Raw genomic sequence first — 24,823 nt, 5'->3', positions numbered from 1 at the left:
TAGCGCGCAAGAAACAATACTTCTCACTGAATGTTAATACATGTGACAATAATAAATCAAATCAAATCAAATCAAATTTTGCTTTCCAATTGGTGTAGGAAGGGGAGTGCGTCACAAGGATGGATGTGATGGTCGGTTGATAGCTGAAGTGGGAGGTGGGGGTGTGGGGGTGGGGGAGGGGGGGGGGAAGTCGTGTGATGAAACCTCCAGGAATACATTTAATCAGAGTTGGCAACCCTATTCAAGAAGAGTTCAAAGATGGTTTATTGTTGTCTTAAACATTCTCTAAATATGTTAGCTGGACTGAGGTGCTGGAGTTATGGTGGTCAGATGAGACTGGCCTAGCTTTGCGGGGGAAATAGTGGGGAGATTACTTTTTTTTCTAAATACACTGCTAGTTTGATGAACAGGTTTGATTGATCCAAATGGATCTGGATCAGTCAATCAGCAGAAATATTCATTCTGCTGTGCTTCGCTGTTGGCTGCGTCTTCAGAATCTAAGCTGGACCTCGGTGACAGAAGTCTATTGGACTCATCTTTATTGTGGCGGGTCAGGTACTCTCCTTCAGTGGCACTGGGCTTGGGCCCTGTCGACAGGCTCTCAAAGGTGACAAAAGAATCATTCTGGAAGCCCTCTTCAGGGGGCTTGATCAGGAATTTTCTGCAGCGCCTCCTCAGGGCCCCGCCGCAGACAATGAGCGTGAGGGGGACCACAATCACACAGGCCACGGTGATCACCACCACGTTGATGAGTTTCTGTGTCCCGCTCGCGTGAGCCACCTCGTCAGTGGAGAAAATCACGCACTGCTCTTTCCTGGGCACCAGACCTTTGACACAGATGCAGACAATATATTTAGTTTGTGGCATTAAACCGTCAATGGTGATTTTGGTCTTTCCAGGACCCACATTGATTCGCCGCATGTCCCTTTCACCAAACGTAGTGTATAGAATACTAAAAATGGTGACATTTGTAGCCTTCGGGGATCTCCAAGCCAGGGAAACACTATGATAGGTACCCCCTATAACTCTAACAGATCTGACCAGACAGTCTGGCTCTGGCTGTGTTGAATAAGGACTGAATGTAACATTATCGGGATCATCGACACTTCTTCGTTTTTCCAATAAGCCTCTAACTTCAGGAGGGTTCATATTCTGTGAAACGATCACTGGTGCATCTTCATTTGGTTCAATCTGGTGATTACGCATGAGAAAATAATCTGTCCTACCTACAGCATAGGATCTCCTCGGTGACTCCCCTTGTGACACTGTGGTGGTCGGGGTACTCACATATCTGGCCATCAGCTTCCGACTGTATACTCCAGCCTTTTGTTTCCTCATTTTTCTGACGCACGTTCTCTTGGGCGTGCTTTTGGCTGGTACCAAAGCAATGCCAGAGTTCGCCACGAGAAGGGATATCGAAGCATCTGATGTACCCACCAAGTTATTGGCCCTGCACAAATATTTACCAGAATCCTGATATGATGCAGCTGGTAGACTGAACGTAGACCATTTTAATCTCTCGCCAGAATTGTCCAGTATCACTGTAAAACACAATGATTGCAACATGCAAGATTATATTTGGGAAAGGACAAAGCAGCCTGCTTGATCGGCACCCCATTCATCACCTTAAACATGCACACCCTGCACCACCAATGTACAGTGACAGCACTGTGTACCATCTACAAGATGCACTGCAGGAACTGGCCAAGACAGCACCTTCCAACCTGCAACCTCTAGAAGGACAAGGACAGCAGATGTATGGAAACACTACCACTTAAAAATGTATTTATTAGTCACAAGTAGGCTTACATTAACACTGCAATGAAGTTATTGTGAAAATCTCCAAGTCGCCACACTCCGGCGCCCATTTGGGTACACTAAGGGAGAATTTAGCATGGACAATGCACCTAACCAGCACGTCTTTCGGACTGTGGGAGGAAACATGAACACCTGGAGGAAACCCACGCAGACACGGAGAGAATGTGCAAACTCCACACAGACAGGGACTCAAACCGGGAATCGAACCCGGACCCCTGGCGCTGTGAGGCAGCAGTGTTGACCCTAAGGACTCCTAATAAGAACATAAGAACTAGGAGCAGGAGTAGGCCATCTGGCCCCTCGAGCCTGCTCCGCCATTCAATAAGATCATGGCTGATCTTCTCGTGGACTCAGCTCCACTTACCCGCCCGCTCACCATAACCCTTATTTCCTTCATTGTTCAAAAATTTATTTATCCTTGCCTTAAAAACATTTAATGAGGTAGCCTCAACTGCTTCACTGGGCAGGGAATTCCACAGATTCACAACCCTTTGTGTGAAGAAATTCCTCCTCAACTCGGTCCTAAATCTGCTCCCCCTTATTTTGAGGCTATGCCCCCTAGTTCTAGTTTCACCCGCCAGTGGAAACAACTTCCCTGCTTCTATCTTATCTATTCCCTTCATAATCTTATATGTTTCTATAAGATCTCCCCTCATTCTTCTGAATTCCAATGAGTATAGCCCCAGTCTACTCAGTCTCTCCTCATAAGCCAACCCTCTCAACTCCGGAATCAACCTAGTGAATCTCTTCTGCACCCGCTCCAGTGCCAGTATATCCTTTCTCAAGTAAGGAGACCAAAACTGTACACAGTACTCCAGGTGTGGCCTCACCAGCAGCTTATACATCTGCAACATAATCTCGCTGTTTTTAAACTCCATCCCTCTAGCAATGAAGGACAAAATTCCATTTGCCTTCTTAATTGCCTGCTGCACCTGCAAACCAACTCCTTGAGATTCCTGCACAAGGACACCCAGGTCCCTCTGCACAGCAGCATGCTGCAATTTTTTACCATTTAAATAATAGTCCATTTTGCTGATATTCCTACCAAAATGGATGACCTCACGTTTACCAACACTGTACTCCATCTGCCAGACCCTCGCCCACTCACTTAGACTATCTATATCCCTTTGCAGACTTTCAGCATTCTCTGCACACTTTGCTCTTCCACCCATCTTAGTGTCATCTGCGAATTTTGACACACTACACTTGGTCCCCAACTCCAAATCATCTATGTAAATCGTAAACAATTGCGGTCCCAACACTGATCCCTGAGGCACACCACTAGTCACTGATCGCCAACCAGGAAAACACCCATTTACCCCCGCTCTTTGCTTTCTGTTAGTTAACCAATCCTCTATCCATGCTAATACATTACCCGTAACACCATGAACCTTTATCTTATGTAGCAGTCTTTGGTGCGGCACCTTGTCAAATGCCTTCTGGCAATCCAGACACACCACATCCACAGGCTCCCCATTGTCCACTGCACATGTAATGTTCTCAAAGAATTCCACCAAATTAGTCAAACATGACCTGGCCTTTATGAACCCATGCTGCGTCTTACCAATGGGTCAATTTATATCCAGATGTCTCGCAATTTCTTCCTTGATGATAGATTCAAGCATTTTCCCTCCGACAGAAGTTAAGCTAACTGGCCTATAGTTACCTGCCTCTTGTCTACCTCCTTTTAAGGAACTTACAGGTTCCCCTCCAAGCCACACAAGATCCTGACTTGGAATTGTATCACCGTTGCTGGGTTAAAATCCGGAACCCCCTCCCTTACAGCACTGTGGTTCTATCTACGCCACATGGACTGCAGCGGTTCAAGACGTTGGCTCACCACCATCTTCTCAAGGGCAATTAGGGAAGGGCAACAAATGCAGGTCCAGCCAGTGACACCCACATCCCGTGAATGAATAAATATAAAGATAGGAGCTACTAACACATTGCGCTTTTTAAAAAATTAAGAATTAAAGCCATTCAAATGTGCCGATTGTCCTTCCTCAACTATGTAGAAATTGCCAACAAGTATTGTAGCTCTCAATAAACAAGGCAAAGCAATTTTTTAAAAACAGAGAAAAAGACATTCGCTTCATGATGAGTTCTCTGACTTGAAGCCTAAAATTTACAAGTTACAATTATTCTTTGATTGACACATTTTCAAGGAGGTCCAATCTATCTCCGGAGACCACTTTCCGATCAGCAGTTCTTAAAGGGTGGTCTTAAAAAGACAGGAAACTAAAAATACCAGACAGATGCATTTCATGTCAATATATGTTGCATTGCACAGCATAATTTCAAGACCTTGATCATTTGCCACTGCCTGCATGTTTTGCAAAATGTTACGGGTAGATTATACTGGGCAGGCTATTGATAAGTTTATGTTCAGCAAGGGAATTAAGTCTAATTGAATCAAGAATGGTAATGGAGTTGGGCTACAAATCAGTCATGATCGAATTGAATGGCGGAGCATGCTCGAGGGGACAAATGCCCTACTCTTGTTCCAATGTTCCTCTGCTAAAGTACAATCCTTAATCCCAGTTAATTGGGTTAATCCAAGAATAATCCAAGGAACATCAAAGTTTTATTAGGAACACTGGAAGCAAATATTTGTTTCCCAGCAGCAGTTTGATGCATTTTCTGAAGGCAAAGCAATATTTATGGACACGTAAAATGGGTTATACAATACATGGGAAGGAGGAATCTGGAGCACCCGGAGGAAACCCACGCAGGCATGGGGAGGACGTGCAGACTCTACACAGACAGTGACCCAAGCTGGGAATTGAACCCGGGTCCCTGGCGCTGTGAGGCAGCACTGTGCCAATGTGCCACCCACTGGCCGTGCTAAATTCTCCCTCAGTGTACCCGAACAGGTGCCAGAGTGTGGCGACTAGGGGATTTTCACAGTAACTTCATTGCAGCGTTAATGTAAGCTTACTTGTGACACTAATAAATAAATTTTAAACCAATAGTTCTTTGATATGCTTTAATCAGTTAGAAAATGACTTTATCCACCTTCACAGTGATCAAACATCTACCTGTTCCATTCAGCAGGGTATTATCCAGCCTGGCCCAGCTGATGCTGGGAATGGGAACCCCTGTTGCCACACAATGCAGTGAGACACTGCTCCCTGTGACTGTGGTTACTTCAGCTTCCTTGGCATGGATGGTTGGACACTGGCACTTTTTCAGCTCTGTGCTGTTGAATGGGGATCCTGCGAGGTTTTCTGGCCCAGTGCACATCAGTCCAGGGTCCATCAACGCTGCCGTTGGACTGTGCCTCTTTACAAAACGAACGAGTTCTGACAATCTGCAATCACAGTTCCAAGGGTTGTTGTGTAGTCCTGTTGAAGGAAGCACATTTGCATATTTTGGTAAGGTGAAAAGTTGACAAAAATGTCATAGATTCAAACAGTTGTATATAATTTCTTCCATTTTGGAACATACTTCATTGAAATATACTCCATACACACTCTTTAATTATAGATTCATAGAAGCCTCAGAGAATCCCTACAGTGCGGAAGGAGGCCATTCGGCCCATCGAGTCTGCACCCGACCACAATCCCACCCAGGCCCTGTTCCCATTACCCCACATATTTACCCTGCTAATCCCCCTGACACTAGGGTCAATTTACCATGCCCAATCAACTTAACCCGCACATCTTTGGACTGTGGGAGGAAACTGGAGCACCCGGAGGAAACCCACACAGACACGAGGAGAACGTGCAGACTCCGCACAGACAGTGACCCGAGGCCAGAATTGAACCCAGGTCCCTGGTGCTGTGAGGCAGCAGTGCTAACCATTATACCACTGTGCCACCCCAAATTCTGCCCCCGTAGTAGTTTTCAGGTCTTTTCTGAAACTTTGATGAGGAACTATCTCCCTAACGGCATTGTGGGTCAACCCACATCACGTGGACTGCAGCAGTTCAAGAAGGCAGATCACCATCACCTTCCCAAGGGCAACTTGGGATGGGCAATAAATGCTGGCCAGCCAGGGACACCCATGTCCCATGAATTAATTTTTAAAATGTTGTCTTAGAGCATTGTTCAATAGATCCTAGCAACCCAAGGGACTAACCAATCATCATGCAATGAGCCTTAGTAAAGTATTGTACTCTGGACCAATTCTGAACCAAACATTAGCATATCTCCATCTGACATGCATAATTATTTATTTATTTATCAGTCGGCTTACATTAACACTGCAATGAAGTTACTGTGAAAAACCCCTAGTCGCCACACTCTGGCACCGTTCGGGTTCACTGAGGGAGAATTTAGCACGGCCAATCCACTTAACCAGCACATCTTTCAGACTGTGGGAGGAAACCAGAGCACCTGTAGGAAACCCATACAGACACGAGGAGAACGTGGACATAGATTAGGAGCAGGAACAAGTCTTCATTAATAACACTGGCTTGACTTTTCCCATCACTGGAAATGCCAAACCTAGTTGTAGTGTCCCCATCGCCACACTACCTGAGAACAGCGAAATCGACACATGTAATACAGTAAATTTATGGCATTTTCATAGAATCCTACAGTGCAGAAGGAGGCCATGCACTGACCACAATCCCACCCAGGGCCCTGTCCCCTAAATAGTCCCCCTGAGACTAAGGGGCAATTTAGCACGGCCAATCCACCTAATCTCCACATCTTTGGATTGTGGGAGGAAACCGGAGCACCCGGAGGAAACTCACAGTGACACGAGGAGAACTTGCAGACTCCACACAGACAGTGACCCAAGCCGGGAATCAAACCCGATCCCTGGCGCTGTGAGGCAGCAGTGCTAACCACTGTGCCACCGTGCCATCCATTTCTGGTCTGTTTAGAACAGTACAGCACAGAACAGGCCCTTCAGCCCATGATGCTGTGCCGAGCTTTATCTGAAACTAAGATCAAGCTATCCCACTCCTTATCATCCTGGTGTGCTCCATGTGCCAATCCAATAACCGCTTAAATGTTCCTAAAGTGTCTGACTCCACTATCACTGCAGGCAGTCCATTCCACACCCCAACCACTCTCTGCATAAAGAACCTACCTCTGATATCCTTCCTATATCTCCCACCATGAACCCTATAGTTATGCCCCCTTGTAATAGCTCCATCCACCCGAGGAAATAGTCTTTGAATGTTCACTCTATCTATCCCCTTCATCATTTTATAAACCTCTATTAAGTCTCCCCTCAGCCTCCTCCGCTCCAGAGAGAACAGCCCTAGCTCCCTCAACCTTTCCTCATAAGACCTACCCTCCAAACCAGGCAGCATCCTGGTAAATCTCCTCTGCACTCTTTCCAGCGCTTCCACATCCTTCTTATAGTGAGGTGACCAGAACTGCACACAATATTCCAAATGTGGTCTCACCAAGGTCCTGTACAGCTGCAGCATAACCCCACGGCTCTTAAACTCCAACCCCCTGTTAATAAAAGCTAACACACTATAGGCCTTCTTCACAGCTCTATCCACTTGAGTGGCAACCTTTAGAGATCTGTGGATATGGACCCCAAGATCTCCCTGTTCCTCCACAGTCTTCAGAACCCCACCTTTGACCCTGTAATCCACATTTAAATTAGTCCTACCAAAATGAATCACCTCACATCTATCAGGGTTAAACTCCATTTGCCATTTTTCAGCCCAGCTTTGCATCCTATCTATGTCTCTTTGCAGCCGACAACAGCCCTCCACCTCATCCACTACTCCACCAATCTTGGTGTCATCAGCAAATTTACTGATCCACCCTTCAGCCCCCTCCTCTAAGTCATTAATAAAAATCACAAAGAGCAGAGGACCAAGCACTGATCCCTGTGGCATTTTGATAAAATATTCCACATCCTATCTAACATAACAGAAGGATATTTCTGAGAAGGACGTTGAACAACCCTTGAGTTTAAGGCGATTAAGAAAAACATAAAATTAATCCTTATATTGATTTAGCAGTGTCTGGAACATATAGCAGAACTGATAAGTGATGAAACCAACAATCTACATGGACATACACCCTTATGTTTGCAACCACACTGTGTTTCGTTGTTGATATTACAATATTAACTCACTTTCGGGTGTAATAACAGCAAATATCGACATTCGCCATCGTAAAGAAGTGGTTTTAATTAACATTAAAGCCTTTCTTTTAAGACAGGTACTTGAAAAATTAAATATCATGATGAAAACATGCTGTGAAATTACAGCAAATTAATTGCACTCCTAACTTATTATGTGGTAAATGTCAATGATGATTGTACAGCACACAAGTGCAATACAGTTTAATTTTTGTACCAATAATTGAGCACAGTGCTGATATTTTCTTCAATGTGGTCTGAAACGATAATAGGAAAAGTCAAATGGGATGTACAGTGGCCACAACATTGTCCTATTCTTTTGCATTATAGGGATGTTTGCCCTTGCTATTAAGCTATGAACACAGTTTCCAGCTGTTTTAGTGCCAACAATGTGGCAGCTTAGACCTATTTCTTAAACACACACACACACACATGCACACAGACAGAGACAGATACATACGCACAAACAGACATGCACACACATCAACACACAGATAGACAAACACACACGCACACAGACAGACAGACACACACACATGCACGCACACATGCACACAGACAAACAGATACACATGCACACGCACACACACAAACAAGCACGCACACACATATGCACACAGATAGATAGACAGACACGCATGTGCACACACACTTGCATACAGACACATGCATACACACACACTTGCATGCACACACGCACGTGCACGCACACACACGCACACACACACACACACATGCACACACACACAATAATAACTTGCAATTCAAAAATCCTTGCAGCAGCAATAAGTTAAAACTTTTAGTTAACAGAAATAAAATTGCCTTGAAGTAATAAGGCACCTTACTAACATGTAGATAGAAGATAAATTTAGTAAGTTAAGCAAGAGATATTTTAAATAAATGCATGAGTAGTAAAGAGTGATAAAGGAGAAGTGGGGCTGATCAGGGACTGAAAGGGGATTTGGACATAGTAGTAGAGGGCATAGCTGAGGAATTAAATGAATATTTTGCTTCTGTTCTTGCTAAGGACAAAGATGCTGCCCAGGCCATGGTGAAGGAGGAGGGAACTCAGACACAAGGATGGCTTATAATTGATAAGGAAAAGGTATTGAATAGGCTGATGATACTTAAAGTAAGGCACCAGGACTGGTCGAGATGTGGCACTGTGGCGCAGTGGTTAGCACTGCTGCCTCACAGTGCCAGGGATCCCGGTTCGATTCCTGGCTTGGGTCGCTATCTGTGCGGAGTCTGCACATTCTCCCCGTGTCTGAATGGGTTTCCTCCTGCTGCTCCGGTTTCCTCCCACAGTCCAAAGATGTGTTGGTTAGATGAATTGGCTGTGCTAAATTCTCCCTCAGTACCTGAATAGGCGCTGAAGTGTGGTGACTAGGGGATTTTCACAGTAGTGTTAATGATTTTCATTGCAGTGTTAATGTAAACCTACTTGTCACACCGATAAATAAACTTTAAAAAAATATGCATCCAAGGATACTGAGGGAAGTGAGGGTAGAAATTCATAGAATTGAATCATAGAAACCCTACAGTGTAGAAAGAGGCCATTTGGCCCATCGAGTCTCATTGACCACAATCCCACCCAGGCCCTACCCCCATATCCCTACATATTTACCCACTAATCCCTCTAACCTACGCATCTCAGGACACTAAGGGGCAATTTTAGTATGGCCAATCAACCTAACAGAGATGCTGGCCATTATTTTTCCGTCTTCCTTCGACCGGGGGAGTGGTGCCAGAGGATTGGAGAATTGCATCTTCTTCAAAACATGGTATAAAGATTAATCCAATGACGACAAGCAAGGCAGTTTAATTTTGTAGTGAGGAAACATCTAGAAACAATAACCAGGACAAAATCAACAGTCACACGGACAAATATGGGTTAATTAAGGAAAGTCCGCATGGATTTCTTAAGGGTAAATCGTGTTTAACCAAGTTGAGGTTTTTTTGAAGAGGTAACAGAGGTGATAGTTGAGGGCAATGCACTGGATGTGGTGTACACAGACTTACAAAAGGCTTGTGAGTCAGTGCCACACGGCAGACTTATAAGTAAAGTTATAACTCATGGAATAAAGGGTCACTTGCAGAACGGAAACAAAGTTGTCTGATTGAAAGGAAGCAGAGAGTTTTTGAAGGTTTGTAGTGGAGTTCCCCAGGGGTCAGTGTTGAGGCCTCCGCTTTTCCTGAAATATATTAATGACCTGGACCTTGTTGTACGAAGTTGGTCAACGTTTTTGGATGATGTGGTACTTGATAGGATTGTAAAATGTGAGGAGGGTAGTGTAGAACTTCAAGAGGATATGGGCAAGATGATGGAATAGGTGGCCAGATGGCAGATGAAGTTCTGTGCAGGGAAATGTGAAGTCATTAATTTTGATAGGAAGAACACGGGAGACAATAGACAATAAAGGGACAAGGCAGAGTGAGTATGTGGGAGCAAAGGGATGTGGGTGTCTACGTGCAGGACAGGCTCAGAGAATCAGTACAGTGCAGAAGGAGGTCATTTAATCCATCAAACCTGCACTGACAACAATCCCACCCAGGCCCTATCCCCGCAACCCCACATACTTATCCTGCTAATCCCCCCTAACCTTAATCATAGAATCCCTACAGTGCAGAATGAGGCTATTCGGCCCATCGAGTCTGTATGAACCACAATTCCACCCAGGCCTATTCCCGTCACCCTATGCATTTACCCTGCTAATCCCCCTGACACTAAGGGGTAATTTAGCACGGCCATTCAACCTAACCCACACATCTTTGGACTGTGGGAGGAAACCAGAGCACCCGGAGGAAACCCACACAGACACAGGGAGAAAGTTCAAACTCCACACAGACAATGACCCAAGGCTGGAATTGAACCTGGGCCCCTGGTGCTGTGCGGCAGCAGTGCTAACCACTGTGCCATCGTGCCACCCAGTTTCCGGGGCAATTAAGGGGCAATTTAGCATGGCCAATCCACCTATCCTTCACATCTTTGGACTATGGGAGGAAACTGGAGCACCTGGAGGAAACCCACGCAGACACGGGAGGAACGTGCAGACTCCACACAGACAGCCAAGGCCGGAATTGAACTTGGGTCCCTGGTGCTGTGAGGCAGCAGTGCTAACCACTGTGCTGCCTGTTGAGAGAACAGCTCATAAAGTATAATATAGCCTGGGCTTTATTATTAAGGGCATAGAGTACCAGAACAAGGAGGTTGTGTTGAACTTATATGAGACACTAGTCTGGCCCCAGCTGGAACATTGTGTTCAATTCTGGATGCCGCACTTTCGGAGGGATGTGAAGGCATTGGAGAGAGTGCAGAAAAGTTTGACAAAAATGTTCCAAGGATGAGGAACTTTAGTTATGAAGATAGATTCGAGAAGTTAGGACTGTTGGAGAAAAGAAAGCTGAACGGAGATTTGATAGAAATATTCAAAATCATGAGGGGTCCGGACAGAGTAGGAAGGGGGAAATTGATCTCACTCATAAAAGGATTGAGAATGAAAGGGCACAAATTTAAAGTAATTAGTAAAAGATGCAAAAGCGACATGAGTTAAGAACTTTTTCAGGCAGTGAGTGGTTAAGGTCTGGAATGCACTGTCTGCGAGTGTGGTGGAGACTGCATTTGAAGCATTTGAAAGGGAATTAGACTGTTATCTAAAATGGAAGAATGTGTAGGGTTTCAGGGGAGAAGGCAGGAGAATGTTGAAGTGAATTGCGCATTCAGAGAGCACGTGCAGACATGATGGGTTGAATGGCCCCTATCTGAGCTATAAGTTACTTCTGTGAGTTTAACCATGGCAGGCTAAAGTCAAGTGATTCAAAGTAAGCAAGTTGAAGTGACAATATAGCAGAGAGACACTTACTATGCTGCAACGGCACGGTGGCACAGTGGTTAGCACTGCTGCCTCACAGCGCCAGGGACCCAGGTTCGATTCCCGGCTTGGGTGACTGTCTGTGTGGAGTCTGCACATTCTCCACATGTCTGCGTGGATTTCTTCCGGATGCTCCGGTTTCCTCCCACAGTCCAAAGGTGTGCAGGCTAGGTGGATTAGCCATGCTAAATTGCCACTTAGTATCAGGGGGACTAGCTCGGGGAAATGCATGGGGTTATGGAGATAGGGCCTGGGTGGGATTGTGGTTGCTGCAGACTCGATGGGCTGAATGGCCTCCTTCCGCACTGTAGAATTCTATGATTCTAAATGTGTGAGCAAAATGTGCGACATGAGAATAATAAGTTTCTGATATGATACTGTAACTTTCTCCAAAATTGTGAACTCAACAAGAAAGTACTCATCAATCCAAGTATATTACTTTAAAGGAGTTTTACACCAACAACTCAGATATAGATCTACCTTCCATTAAAATAGAAAGATGTTGATGGGTTTGTGTAGAAAAGATTCTACCGAACAATAGGGTTAGGAGAGAATTACTGTTCCTTGAGCCTACCTAGGATGAGTTTTGAATTGCCGCTTGTGTTGGTCATCTTTGGAGCGGTCAGCCATGTTGAGATGACTTTGGCTGACAGTGTAGTCAGCCTGTTATCCGATAAATCCAGGTAGGTGATATTTCGGATATAAGTGACAGCGTGGTTGGGGAATGATCGCAGGGTGTTGCCACGCAAGTCAAGGAGCCAGAGTTGCGGCAGATAGGCGAGGGCTTCCCATGGAAAAGCCGACAGAGCGTTGCCGTCCAGTCGAAGTTCCCTCAGTGCGGTCTGGCCTCGCAAACTCTCCCCACTGAAGCTGCTGATGGTGTTACAGGACAGCCAAAGGCACTCCAGACTGGGGGCAGAGGAAAAGGCTCGCGTGGAAACTTGTCTGATTGATGTTTTCTCGATCACCAACTTCAAGGTTTCAGCCGGAAGGTCGTTTGGAATCTGGGTCATTTCTTCCTTATTACAAAGCACAGTCCTGAAAGCAAAGAAAGTCTTTAGTTGGTTCAATCATTCTCTGTAAGCCACAACATATAGGCGGGACAGTAATTTGCAATGAGGAAATAAGAACCTTACAAATGGATAGATATAGATAGGTTAGGAGAGTGGGCCAAAATGTGGCAGATGGAGTTTAACGTGGATAAGTGTGAGCTCGGAAAAATGGGAAGGCGACTTATTATCTAAATGGGTAGAGACTTCAGGGTGGTCCGGTGCAGAGGGATCTGGGTGTCCTCATTCATGAGTCACGGAAAACTAGCATGCAGGTACAGCAGATAATAAAGAAAGCGAATGGGATATTGGCATTTATAACTGAAGGAATAGAATATAAAGGTAAGGAAGTATTGCTGCAACTATACAAGGAATTGGTGAGGCCGCACCTGGAGTATAGTGCACAGTTTTGGTCCCCTTATTTGAGGAAAGATGTAGTGGCATTGGAGGCAGTTCAGAGGAGGTTCACTAGATTGATTCCAGAGATGAGGGGTTTGTCGTATGAAGAGAGATTGAACAGTTTAGGCCGATACTCTCTGGAATTTAGAAGAATAAGGGGAGATCAAATTGAGGTATACAAGATGATAAAAGGTATGGATAAATTAGACGTGGAGCGGATGCTTCCTCTTGTGGGGCATTCTAGGTCGAGAGGTCATAGTTTTAGGATAAGGGGTATAAATTTAAAACAGAGTTGAGGAGAAACTACTTCTCCCAAAGGGTTGTGAATCTGTGGAATTCACTACCCCAAAGTGCGGTGGATCTGGGACAGAGAGAAAATTTAAGGAGGAGTTAGACAGATTTTTAATTGGTAATGGGTTGAAGGGTTATGGGGAGAAGGCAGGAAAATGGAGATGAGGAGCATATCAGCCATGATCGAATGTTACCTGGAAAGGCAGGGTGAGGAAAGCAAAGACAGATCCTAGCTTCAGCTGATCACCATATCAATAACTTCTCCATTGCTGAAGTGAAGAACAGGATCCCTGACTGATTTGACCCTTCTGAACCCAGCATGACCTGACTCCAGCCTTCTCTGAAATCTAGCCTTGGACTTGCTTTGCCTCTGGCTCCACTACCTGGAGCGTAGGAGGCTTAGGGGTGATCTTACAGAGGTCCATAAAATAATGAGGGGCATAGTAATAATGAGGGGTAGATAGTCAACACCTTTTCCCAAAGGTAGGGGAGTCTAAAACTAGAGGACATAGGTTTAAGGTGAGAGTGGAGAGATACAAAAGGGTCCAGAGGGACAATTTTTTCACTCAGAGGGTGGTGAGCATTTGGAACAAGTTGCCAGAGGTAGTAGTAGAGGCGGGTACAATTCTGTCTTTTAAAAAGCATTGAGACAGTTACATGGGTAAGATGGGTATAGAGGGATATGGGCCAAACGCAGGCAATCAGAACTAGCTTCGGGGTTAAAAAAAAAGGGACGCCATGGACAAGTTGGGCCGAAGGACCTGTTTCTATGCTGTAACCCTCTATGACTCTATGATTATGACTCTATTGATAATATATACAGGAGAAAAACCAATTGTATCTCAATCTAGTGAAGCGATTGTAATCATTCAAACGTATCCTTTAGATAAACACGCTTTTGATATTTGTCATTAAGTAAGATATGGCGGCATGGACAAGTTGGGCCAAAGGGCCTGTTTCCATGCTGTAAACCTTTATAGCTCTATGACTCTACCAATGAAAAGCATTTGGCTCAAAAAACCTTATCGCCATTCAGGTGGCTCTTAGTTCCACTGCTCAGAACAGCACATGAACCCAGGGACAGAAAGGTGTCCCTTACACTGAGCATTATTGATGCATAATGAAAGGGAATGTAGCGTAGAATGTATTTCCATCATTTAGGAGTAATTATGATAAACCTGATGTCACCTCAGGTGGAAAGTATCGGAAGCAGCAAAGACAAACGGGGAGATGGTGAGGTGATTCCCAAAGAGGTTTCACCACATTCTATTTCAATCCTGCATCTAATGCACCTGAGTAAAAAATCTAGTTTTTTTACAACTTTCTCTTCAATGTTCTCATCAAATACACTCCTGCATTTGACAGTAACATGTATTATAGCTCTGCAATCATAGAATCATAGAATCCTACAGTGCAGAAGGAGGCTATTCGGCCCATCGAGTCTGCACCGACCACAATCCCACCCAGGCCCTATCCCCATACCCATGCATTAATCCTAGCTAGTCCCCCTGACACTAAGGGGTAATTCAGCATGGCCAATCCACTTAACCCACACATCTTTGCACTGTGGGAGGAAACCGGAGCACCCGGAGGAAACCCACGCAGACACAGGGAGAATGTGCAAACTCCACACAGACAGTGACACAAACCGGGAATTAGAACCCGGGTCCCTGGCGCTGTGAGGCAGCAGTGCTAACCACTGCGCCAACGTGCCGCCCCTAATCTAATCAATCTAAATCTAGATGCCTTAATGAAGGATAAGGAGACTCAGGTTAAAGCAGAGGAGATGAAAAGGTCGTGACTAATCATTAAGAGCAAATGGATTAGGCCGAAGCTCGGGAAGAGTAGCATCTGACCTTACATCACAGCAACGCAAGAACTGCATAATAATCTCCTGAACTGAACATTATTCCAGTATTTGTCACTATGCATTATTTCACACGAAACAATACGGCCAAAGTGTAAAGCAAACAATATCGAAGAAAAATGCAATGATAAATATTAAATAATATGCACAGGATTTAGGATACTGAAACACGGCAAAGTTGTCCTTAATACTTTTGGAGCATTTTAATATATTTATTTAATAATACTAATACTTAATACACAATGATATTTTGCAATTTACCATGGTACAAAATGCATATACATTAATATTATCCCAGATACCCAATCATCAAATATAGTCACTTAAAAGAACAGAATCAAAATGAATCTCTGCAATAGATTAAATGTCGGCGATGATAAATGATGAGTGTGGAACTTTAGAAAGGAGAATTTCCACTGTATAAGTATGCAGTCTGAGTTGTTAAAGAATGACAAGTTCCTACTAATCTAAGATCAAACTTGAAAGGCTGCGATACCTTGCCTTGAGTTCATCACTGTAACTCTGGAAGGTGCAGATACACTGGGAAGGGCAGGAGCAGAAGAATGGAGACAGGCATCCAAAGCACACAATGAAAAGCAGCCAGATGTTGGGTGACATGTTCCCTGCTCCAGCAAGGTCCGGTCTGCTTGACTGGCCCACACCAGCAACCCGTCCTCGTGTCCCACACTCTCAAAGTCCTCAGCTGCCGCAGCGCATCCCGAGATAAAAAAGGATAGAAAAGGATTATGGAAGGCTTTTTACTTTAGATGCTTATTGCTTTCTGCAATCGTGAGAATGACGGAGATATTATACTGAGGGAACCAACATGCAAGGCTGTGAATTGTCCCAGTCGTAATCTCTGCATAAATATTTATATACATAGATGAGATTTACTGCAGAGTAACATTCTATTATGCTTGTGTAGGAGAGTGGGATTAAATCAGATGGTTCAGATAGAGCAGAACACTATTTTCTTTAGTCATTTATGGGATGTGGGTGTCGCTGGCTAGGCCAGCATTTATTGCCCATCCCTAATTGCCCTTGAGAAGGTGGTGGTGAGCTGCCTTCTAGAACCATACGGATGCCCATATGGTGTAGGTACACCCACAGTGCTGTTTGGGAGGGTATTCCAGGATTTTGACCCAGCGACAGTGAAGGAACAACGATATATTTCCAAGTCAGGATGGTAAGTGGCTTGGAGGGGAACTTGCAGATGGTGGTGTTCCCATGTGTCTGCTGCCCTTGTCCTTGCGGATGGTAGCAGTCATGGGTTTGGAAGGTGCCATCTAAGGAATCTTGGTGAGTTCCAGCATTGCATCTTGTAGATGGCACACATAGTTGCTGCTGTGCGTCAGTGGTGGAGGGAGTGAATGTTTGTAGATGGGGTGCCAATCAAGGGACTGTTTTATCCTGGAGCTTCTTAAGTGTTGTTGGAGATGCACTCATCCAGGCAAGTGGAGAGTATTCCAGCACACTCTTGAATTGTGCCTTGTAGATGGTGGGCAGGCTTTGGAGGCGAGTTACTCTCCACAAAATCCCAAGCCTCTGTCTTGTTCTTGTAGCCATAGTTTTATGTGGCTAGTCAAATTCAGTTTCTGATCAATGGTAACCATTAGGATGTTGGTAATTGGGGAATTCAACAATGATAATGCCATTGAATGTCAAGGGGTGAAGGCTAGATTTTCTTTTGTTGGAGATGGTCATTATCTGGCATTTGTGTGGCATGAATGTTGCTTTTTCAGTCATCAACCTAAGCCTGGATATTAGACATGGACTCATTCAGTCAACAATGATGCTGAACATTATGCAATCATCGATGAAATCTCCATTTCTGTCCTTATGATGGAAGGAAGGTCCCTGATGAAGCAACTGAAGATGGTTAGTCCTAGGACACTACCCTGAAGAACTACCCTAATATTGAATTGATGAATATACAAGCATATGAATTAGGCGGTGCACATTAGTGGGCCACTTGGCCCCTCGAGCTTACTTCGTCATTCAATAAGAGCATGGCTGATCTGATTGTAACCTCAACTCCATATTCTTGTCTACATCGATAATCTTTCACTCCTTTTTTATCAAGAATCTGTCTACCTCTGCGTTACAAATATTCAAAGACTCTGCTTCCACTTGTTATAATTCAGGTCAGAAACTCCAAAGTGTTTTATGGAGCCTGCCTGGATCATAAGTTTTGCATCTTGAATTTGGCTAGGATAAGCTTGATATGTTTCACTTCAGGTATGATTCAAATGACCCACCAGGGAGCTTTTATCAAAGTTTAATTAAGAATATAGTTAACATGTATGGAAAGAAAATTAGTAATAACTTTTATCAATTACAAACAAAAACAAAACACCCAAGATAATATATAACCCTTAACAAATATATCTAAGATGTTCCAATCAAATATAACTTCCCAAAGACAAAAACCCTTTCCACAAGTTTAACACAGCAAAGACTAATGCTCACGTGATACTGGAACTGAGCCCTTTCGTTGGAGAATTGAAATGCTGACTTCTCAACTGCTCGCAGCTCTCTGGATATACCCAGAATAGTTTGAAGTCAGAACAGCTTCCCAGAACACCAGGGAGAGAGACTCTGGTCGATAGCTCCAGGAAGGCAAGAAACCTTGCTTTTAGCTAACCAGCAGAATTTCCAAAACCAGGGAGAGAGAGAAAAACACTTCTTCCCAACTTGATGTCCCTTCTAAAACTAAACTGCAGCCAACCAAACAAAAAATGAAATCTTAAATTCACTAAGAAGGAAAAATAAAACTGTCTGGAACACCTTCCTCCAGACAATGCAGGGTCATAAAAGATCCCAAGGTAAAAATAAGCAAGCCCCATTTAAGGAGCAATAAAAGGACTTCTCCAGACAACCCAGTGCCGCAAGGAAAAAAACTGAAGCTGCGAGAGATGTAGAGAACATGATGTTTTAAAAACCCCTTAAAAGTAGACTAACGTCACACACTGCCTTTTGAGGAAGAGAGTTCCAAAGACTTATTACCCTCTGAGAAAACAAAGTCTCCCCATCTCAGTTCTAAATGAGCAACACTTTATTTTTCAATTGTGACCTTTAGTTCTAGATTCTCCCACAAAAGGAAACATCCTCTCCACATCTACCCTGTCAAGACCACTCAGGATCTTAAATCAAGTTAGCTCTTACTCTTTTAAACTCCAGTGGATAGAAGTCTAGCCTTTTCAACTTTCCTCATAATACAAACTACCCATTCTTGGTATTAGTCTGCTAAATCTTCCCTCAATTGCTTTTAATGCATTTACATCCTTCCTTAATTAAGGAGACCAATCCAATACACAGTATCCCATATGTCCAACAATGAGCCAATGGTCTGTTTCTGTGTTATATCGTTCTAAATCTCTGAAACAAAAGCAATCCGTTAAATCTTCAATTGTCAAATATTTGATTTTGAACACTGGTCATCAAATGTTAAACTTCCGCAAAGCTAAAGGTAAATGCTGTGTGTAGTATGGTTGACATTCTGTCACCTTCGCATCTTTATTACCCTTCACTACGGCAACAAAGAAATCCAATCTCAACAATGACACAAATCTCAAGCTGCAGTTTTATAGAACCTTAGTTAGGCCGCACTTGGAACATAGTGTTCAATTCTGGTCGCCACACTACCAGAAAGATGTGGAGGCTTTGGAGAGGGTACAGAAAAGATTTACCAGGATGTTGCCTGGTATGGAGGGCATTAGCTATGAGGAGAGGTTGGAGAAACTTGGTTTGTTCTCACTGGAGCGACGGAGGTTGAGGGGCGACCTGATAGAAGTCTACAAGATTATGAGGAGCATGGACAGAGTGGAAAGTCAGAAGCTTTTTCCCAGGGTGCAAGAGTCAATTACTAGTGGAAACAGGCTTAAGGTGCAAGGGGCAAGGTTTAAAGGAGATGTATGAGGCAGATTTTTTACACAGAGAGTAGTGGGTACCTGGAACTCGCTGCTGGGGGAGGTAGTGGAAGCGGATACGGTAGTGACTTTTAACGGATGTCTTGACAAATACATGAATAGGATGGGAATGGAGGGATATGGTCCCTGGAAGGGTAGGGGGTTTTAGTTAAGTCGGGCAGCATGGTTGGTGCAGGCCTGGAGGGCCGAAGGGCCTGTTCCTGTGCTGTAATTTTCTTTGTTCTTTGTTCTTTGTTCTGTGCGTGAATAAAATAATTGAGACAAAACCCGGTGGAGGAAAAGACCTCTGGGCAACTGTAAGTGGGAAAACGTTTCAAAAGGGAATTCACTCAAGGCATTAGGCCTTTTGTTCCCACCTGGTGATTGGGCTTTCATGAGCTGGAATGTCAGGTATAGTTATTTGGTTCTGTATTTTCTCACAGGCCTCAAATCAATGAGGGTTGGGCAAGATATACTGGCCATGCACTAACTACAGCATCCTAGAATCATAGAATCCTACAGTGCAGAAAGAGGCCATTTGGCCCATCGAGTCTGCACTGACTACAATCCCACCCAGGCCCTATACCATAACCCCATGCATTTACCCTAGCTAGTCCCCCTGACACTAAGGGACAATTTAGCATGGCCAATCCACCTAACCTGCGCATCTTTGGACTGTGGGAGGAAGCCAGAGCACCCGGAGGAAACCCACACAGACACAGGGAGAATGTGCAAACTTCACACAGACAGCGACCCAAGCCGGGAATAGAACCCGGATCCTTGGTGCTGTGAGGCAGAAGTTCTAACTACTGTGCCACCATGCTGCCTGAAAATGAATGGGAAGTAAAAATACACTTCATTGGCAAGAATGTTGGCCGTCAGGAAGCCTTCAAGGTAGCATGTTCGAAGGATGAAAGGACAAGTGGAAAGATGTCAAGAAGAGTTGGTGCTGACTCGATGGGCTGAATGGCCTCCTTCTGTAGGAATTCTAAGGCCAAGCTTCCTGATTGGTGTTCCGTGCTCTTCCGGCCACACCTACACCCCAACAATTGCAAAGAAGTAGAAAAGCTTACCTGGGCAGACATTGGTAACGGGTTCCTTTTCCCAGTGACGTCGGTGGAACTCACAATGGCAGCACAATGAGCTATGACTGTCTAACACTTGGCGAGGAGGACCTTTTCACAGCATGGTACTGTATGAAAGAAGGCAGGCCAACATGTTCAGGAAACAATGTGGCCTCTTTGCCCACACCTATCAAAATGCCACAAAGTATTTCTGTGGGCTCTACCAAACTCAGCATCCATATCTTTACATGTTTACATCCTTAGATCTTGCTACTCCTCCACGTATGTTAGCATCTTCCCATTGAGTGAATGCTTTATTTTCTTGGTTTTCCTTATCACGTCTTTTCATTAGGCTTCATCTTTCACATCAGGTTGTTTTGCTAACCTATCCGTGCCTTCCTGAAATCCTTTACTCTGTTCTTCACTTTTTACCGAACTGTTGAGCTTTGTGTCAAACAACAAATATTGATATTATCCTCCTCAGGTCCAAGCACAAATCATCAGCCGTGTTCAACAACCTAGTTTTATCTCTGATGGGTCGCATTTTACTTTGTGCTTTGGCTAACTTTATCCAAAGTAACTACTTTCACCAAGTTACCACAGCTGCTGAATACATTAAAATAACGACATTATTTAGTCACGTCGCATTGCTCTCTCAATTAGCCTCAAAACAACTCTTGTTCCAACCGGTGGCATGGTGGCACAGTGGTTAGCACTGCTACCTCACAGCGCCAGGGGCCTGGGTTTGACTCCCAGCTTGGGTCACTGTCTGCGCGGAGTCTGCACGTTCTCCCCGTGTCTGCATGGGTTTCCTCCGGGTTCTCTGGTTTCCTCCCACAGTCCGAAAGACGTGCTGGTTAGGTGCATTGACCCGAATAGGCGCTTGAGTGTGGTGACTAGGCGAATTTCACAGTAACTTCATTACAGTGTTAATGTAAAACTCACTTGTGACTAATAAATAAAGTTTTGGCTCACTGTCTGTGTGGAGTTTGCACAGTCTCCCCGTATCTGCGTGGGTTTCCTCCAGGTGCTCTGGTTTCCTCCCACACTCCAAAGATGTGTGGGTTAGGTGGATTGGCCGTGCTAAAAAAATTGCCCTTTAGTATCAAGGGGACTAGCTAGGGTAAATGCATGGAATTGTGGGGATAGGGCCTGGGTGGGATTGTGGTCAGTGCAGATTTGATGGGCCGGATGGCCTCCTTCTGCACTGTAGGATTCTATAATTCTAAAACTTTAATAATAAGATGGCTCTCTATGACTTTGTGTCTGTTAATTTTACTCTGGCCAGAATTCGCCAACCTTGCCCTGCAGCTGGGATTATCCAGTCCCGTTGCAGTGAATGAAGATTTGGCTGAGCGCCAAATTCTTTGTTCCTGTTGGTGGTGGTAGTAGGGTGTAGGGGACTGGAGAATTCCGGCCTCTGGTTTACATTCTTTGCAAAATGATTTGTGAATTTCTGCATTTTCGAATTGTTAATTGCGAGTGTGCAGCCAGTGTTAAAGGACTGCATTATGTTTATAAATATGGCATGGCCTCCAGTCACAAGTGTCATCTCGAGTTATGATTTCCTTAATCTACCCCAGTGCTCGGCCCGATCTGAAAATCCAAACCAAATGATGATTCACATCCTTCACCATCTGTTATTTTGCAATTTACGGAAAACATACTTATCTTAATAAAATCTGACCTCACTGAGATGTAATGTAGATGGATTATCACATTCACATGCTATGATGATATGAATGTTCCCCGGGGGTGATTTTGGGCCCAAACTCTCTGTGTGTCTGTTTACCGGAGTGTTGTCAAAATGTGAGACTGGGAAAGTGAGATTCGCGGCAGTGTATTCGAGTGGTGTGATTTTCAAAGTCCTTCACCACTGGGGTACTCATTTTAATATATTTGCATCTCATTATCAGGCACCCTCTCTGGATTTTCACCCCATCACGGGATATCCACAGGATGCCGGAGTGACGCCACGCTGGTGTGATTTACAACACCTCCATAAAACTGTGAACCTGGCGCCTTACCTCCTAGAGGGATTTCAGAGGCGAACGCTCCAGGAAGTCAGGGCTCAAAGCCCTGGGACATCGGAGAGGACGCAGGATATGCGGATAAGTGGAACACAAAGCCAGGAGAGGGGATCATTTGCCCTGAACCCCAGGGGAGAGATCACCTGCAGGCCTTACCTTCCCTTCATGCCAGAGCACCCCTTGCTTTAAAGGGGTTCGGTGGCTGGCATGTAGTCAACCCTTCCCATGTCCTCCATGCTGGGCTTGTGTTCAAATCGTCGCTGAGTGAGTGCCCTCCCTTGGTGGGAGCTTGATCGGAGGTGGGAGGAGGTTTCAAAGTTTAAAGTTTTTATTTATTAATCACAAGTAGGCTTACATTAACGTTGCAATGAAGTTACTGTGAAAATCCCCTAGTCGCCACACTCCGGTGCCTGTTTGGGTACACCGAGGGAGAATTTAGCATGGCCAATGCATCTAACCAGCACGTCTTTCGCACTGTGAGAGGAAACCGGAGCACCTGGGAGAATGTGCAAACTCCACACAGACAGTGATCCAAACCAGGAATCGAACCCGGGTCCCTGGCGCTGTGAGGCAGCAGTGCTAACCGCTGTACCAGCATGGCGCCCAGGTACAGAGGGTCTGTACTGGGCCGGCTATGTGCTCCCTAGCTGCGGTTCGGTGAGAAGTCAGGCTGCAAGGGCAGAATGGGGTGTCTCAGGAATGGGACACTTCCCTGCCTCCTGAAGTATGAGGACTTGGGGGAGTGTGCAAAACCCACACTCAGGCAGCAGAGTGAGGCCGAAGGAGTAGAGGTGCATGGGAGCTCAATCCACTTGTCAGGGAGGTTTGAGTGTTAGGAATTAGTGTTGGGATGGATGGCCGTGGCCAATGGAAGCCAGGTCAACACTACAGCCCTTGTGACCTGGGGAAATCAGGGTGCCCTCTCGGGCTGTGCTTGGCATGCTAACCGCAATCCCTTCATGAATCAGCAGTGCTTCATCAGCCAGAAGAGGAAGTCCAATGTCAGACTAGCAACCTCACCCTCCCCTGACTAGTCATTCTGTCAATTAAATGCCCAGAGCTACGAGTGTGCCTTTGACTGGAGCCCAGCTCCTAACCCTTGGCCCCAAGCATTGAGAGGCAAAGTTCATATGAACTTCAACATTACATAGATGACGTTAATGCGTACCCCTATGCAAGGGGACCAATATGTGGCGATGTAGCTATAGTGTCAGGGGGGAGGGTGTGAGGGATAGCGGAGAGGCAATCACTGAAGTGTGGAGCGCTTGGATGGAAGTGGCAGAGGCATTGAGAGATGAGGGTCAGAGCTCTGTCAGGAACCCTCATAGCTCACTGTGGTGTTCTCTTCCTTTCAGTGCATGATTCTGGAGAATCCTGGAGCCAGTTGAGTTGGCTTTTCTACTCATAGCACTGGAGCAGCATCGGAGACACTGACTGTGAACTGTCAGGACTGGTGCCCTGCAGATGAGCGGGAATCTGGGCCTGTAGATGTTGCAGGAGCCTCGGAGGAGACACTACCAGCATAGGGCTTTCGATACCCGTCATCCTACCTACAGATGACGAAGTTTCAGTGCTGGAGAAGACTGCATCTGCGCAGGAGGATGATAGACAGCCTTTGCCAGGTCCTGTAAGAGCTGGCACCACATGGAATGGGAGGATGCCCGCAGCCTGGGGACCTTAAAGTTACCGCTGCTGTAAACCTCCAGGCAAGCAGCTGGTTTCAGGGCAGCATGCACTGCCCTTCTCGCTGTGCTGGGCTGGAGGTATGTCACTCAAAGTGAGGGGAGTGTCAGATGGGTTGGGCACCCCCAGCGTCCCCTGAGTGGAAACCCCCATGCAGTGCTCATGCCGTTCCTCTTCCCTCTGGGTGCCTGAGGTCCCTGTTCTCCTCCATGGGTTAGAGGGACAACTGGAGTGAGATCCAGAAATCCCGCCGTCCTCTGGCATACTCACAGATTCCCACCAGTGCCTGCACCATGCTGTTGAAGCTCTGCGCCATGGGGGTCAGGAGCTGAGCCACGGGGCGGACATCGCCCACCATGGCGTGCACCTCCTGCACCAAGGTCTCCACTGCCATCCTTGCTGTAATGCTCTCATTGCATGGGAGTGAAGGCACCATCTCATCAGATAGAAGGTGACAGAAATTCTCCAGTCAGCCTTGCACTTCGAGGAGAGATGCCGTTATCCCTTCTTGATGCTTGTGACTCTGTCTGCAGTTCCAGCAGCCCTGGAGACAACCAGACCTAGGGCACATCATCAGCCAGGGGTTCAGCAGAGTCCTGGGCCTCACTGTCTCTCTCTGAGTGCCGGTTCCCTGGTTCGTTCTTGCCTCCAGCTGCAGTGGATCTTCTGCTGTGAGGTGCTCACCAGTGAGAGACCCAGAAGCCTGCCTACTTGTTAACCTCAGCAAGGTGTGAATATCTGCGCTGGTGGAGGGTGTGGCTGACAGATGTTACACCTTTTCTTT

At 45.4% G+C, this 24,823-nt stretch overlaps 1 protein-coding gene across 1 annotated transcript; it reads right to left on the bottom strand.

Annotated features, from left to right (window-relative positions):
- Positions 1–444: 444 nt before the first annotated feature.
- lrit1a (leucine-rich repeat, immunoglobulin-like and transmembrane domains 1a) lies at positions 445–15,972 on the bottom strand. The gene is made up of 4 exons (XM_078199275.1): positions 15,851–15,972; positions 12,323–12,786; positions 4,857–5,162; positions 445–1,541 (listed from the first exon to the last, which is right to left on the bottom strand). The coding sequence occupies exons 1-4, from the start codon at positions 15,970–15,972 to the stop codon at positions 445–447; spliced, it is 1,989 nt and encodes a 662-aa protein (XP_078055401.1).
- Between the last annotated feature and the right edge of the window lie 8,851 nt (positions 15,973–24,823).

This window comes from Mustelus asterias, chromosome 28 (genome assembly GCF_964213995.1).
Source record: "Mustelus asterias chromosome 28, sMusAst1.hap1.1, whole genome shotgun sequence".
Taxonomy (NCBI): Eukaryota; Metazoa; Chordata; class Chondrichthyes; order Carcharhiniformes; family Triakidae; genus Mustelus; species Mustelus asterias.
The sequence above is the reverse complement of the archived record's forward strand: the minus strand, read 5'-3'. Positions and strand labels throughout refer to the sequence as shown.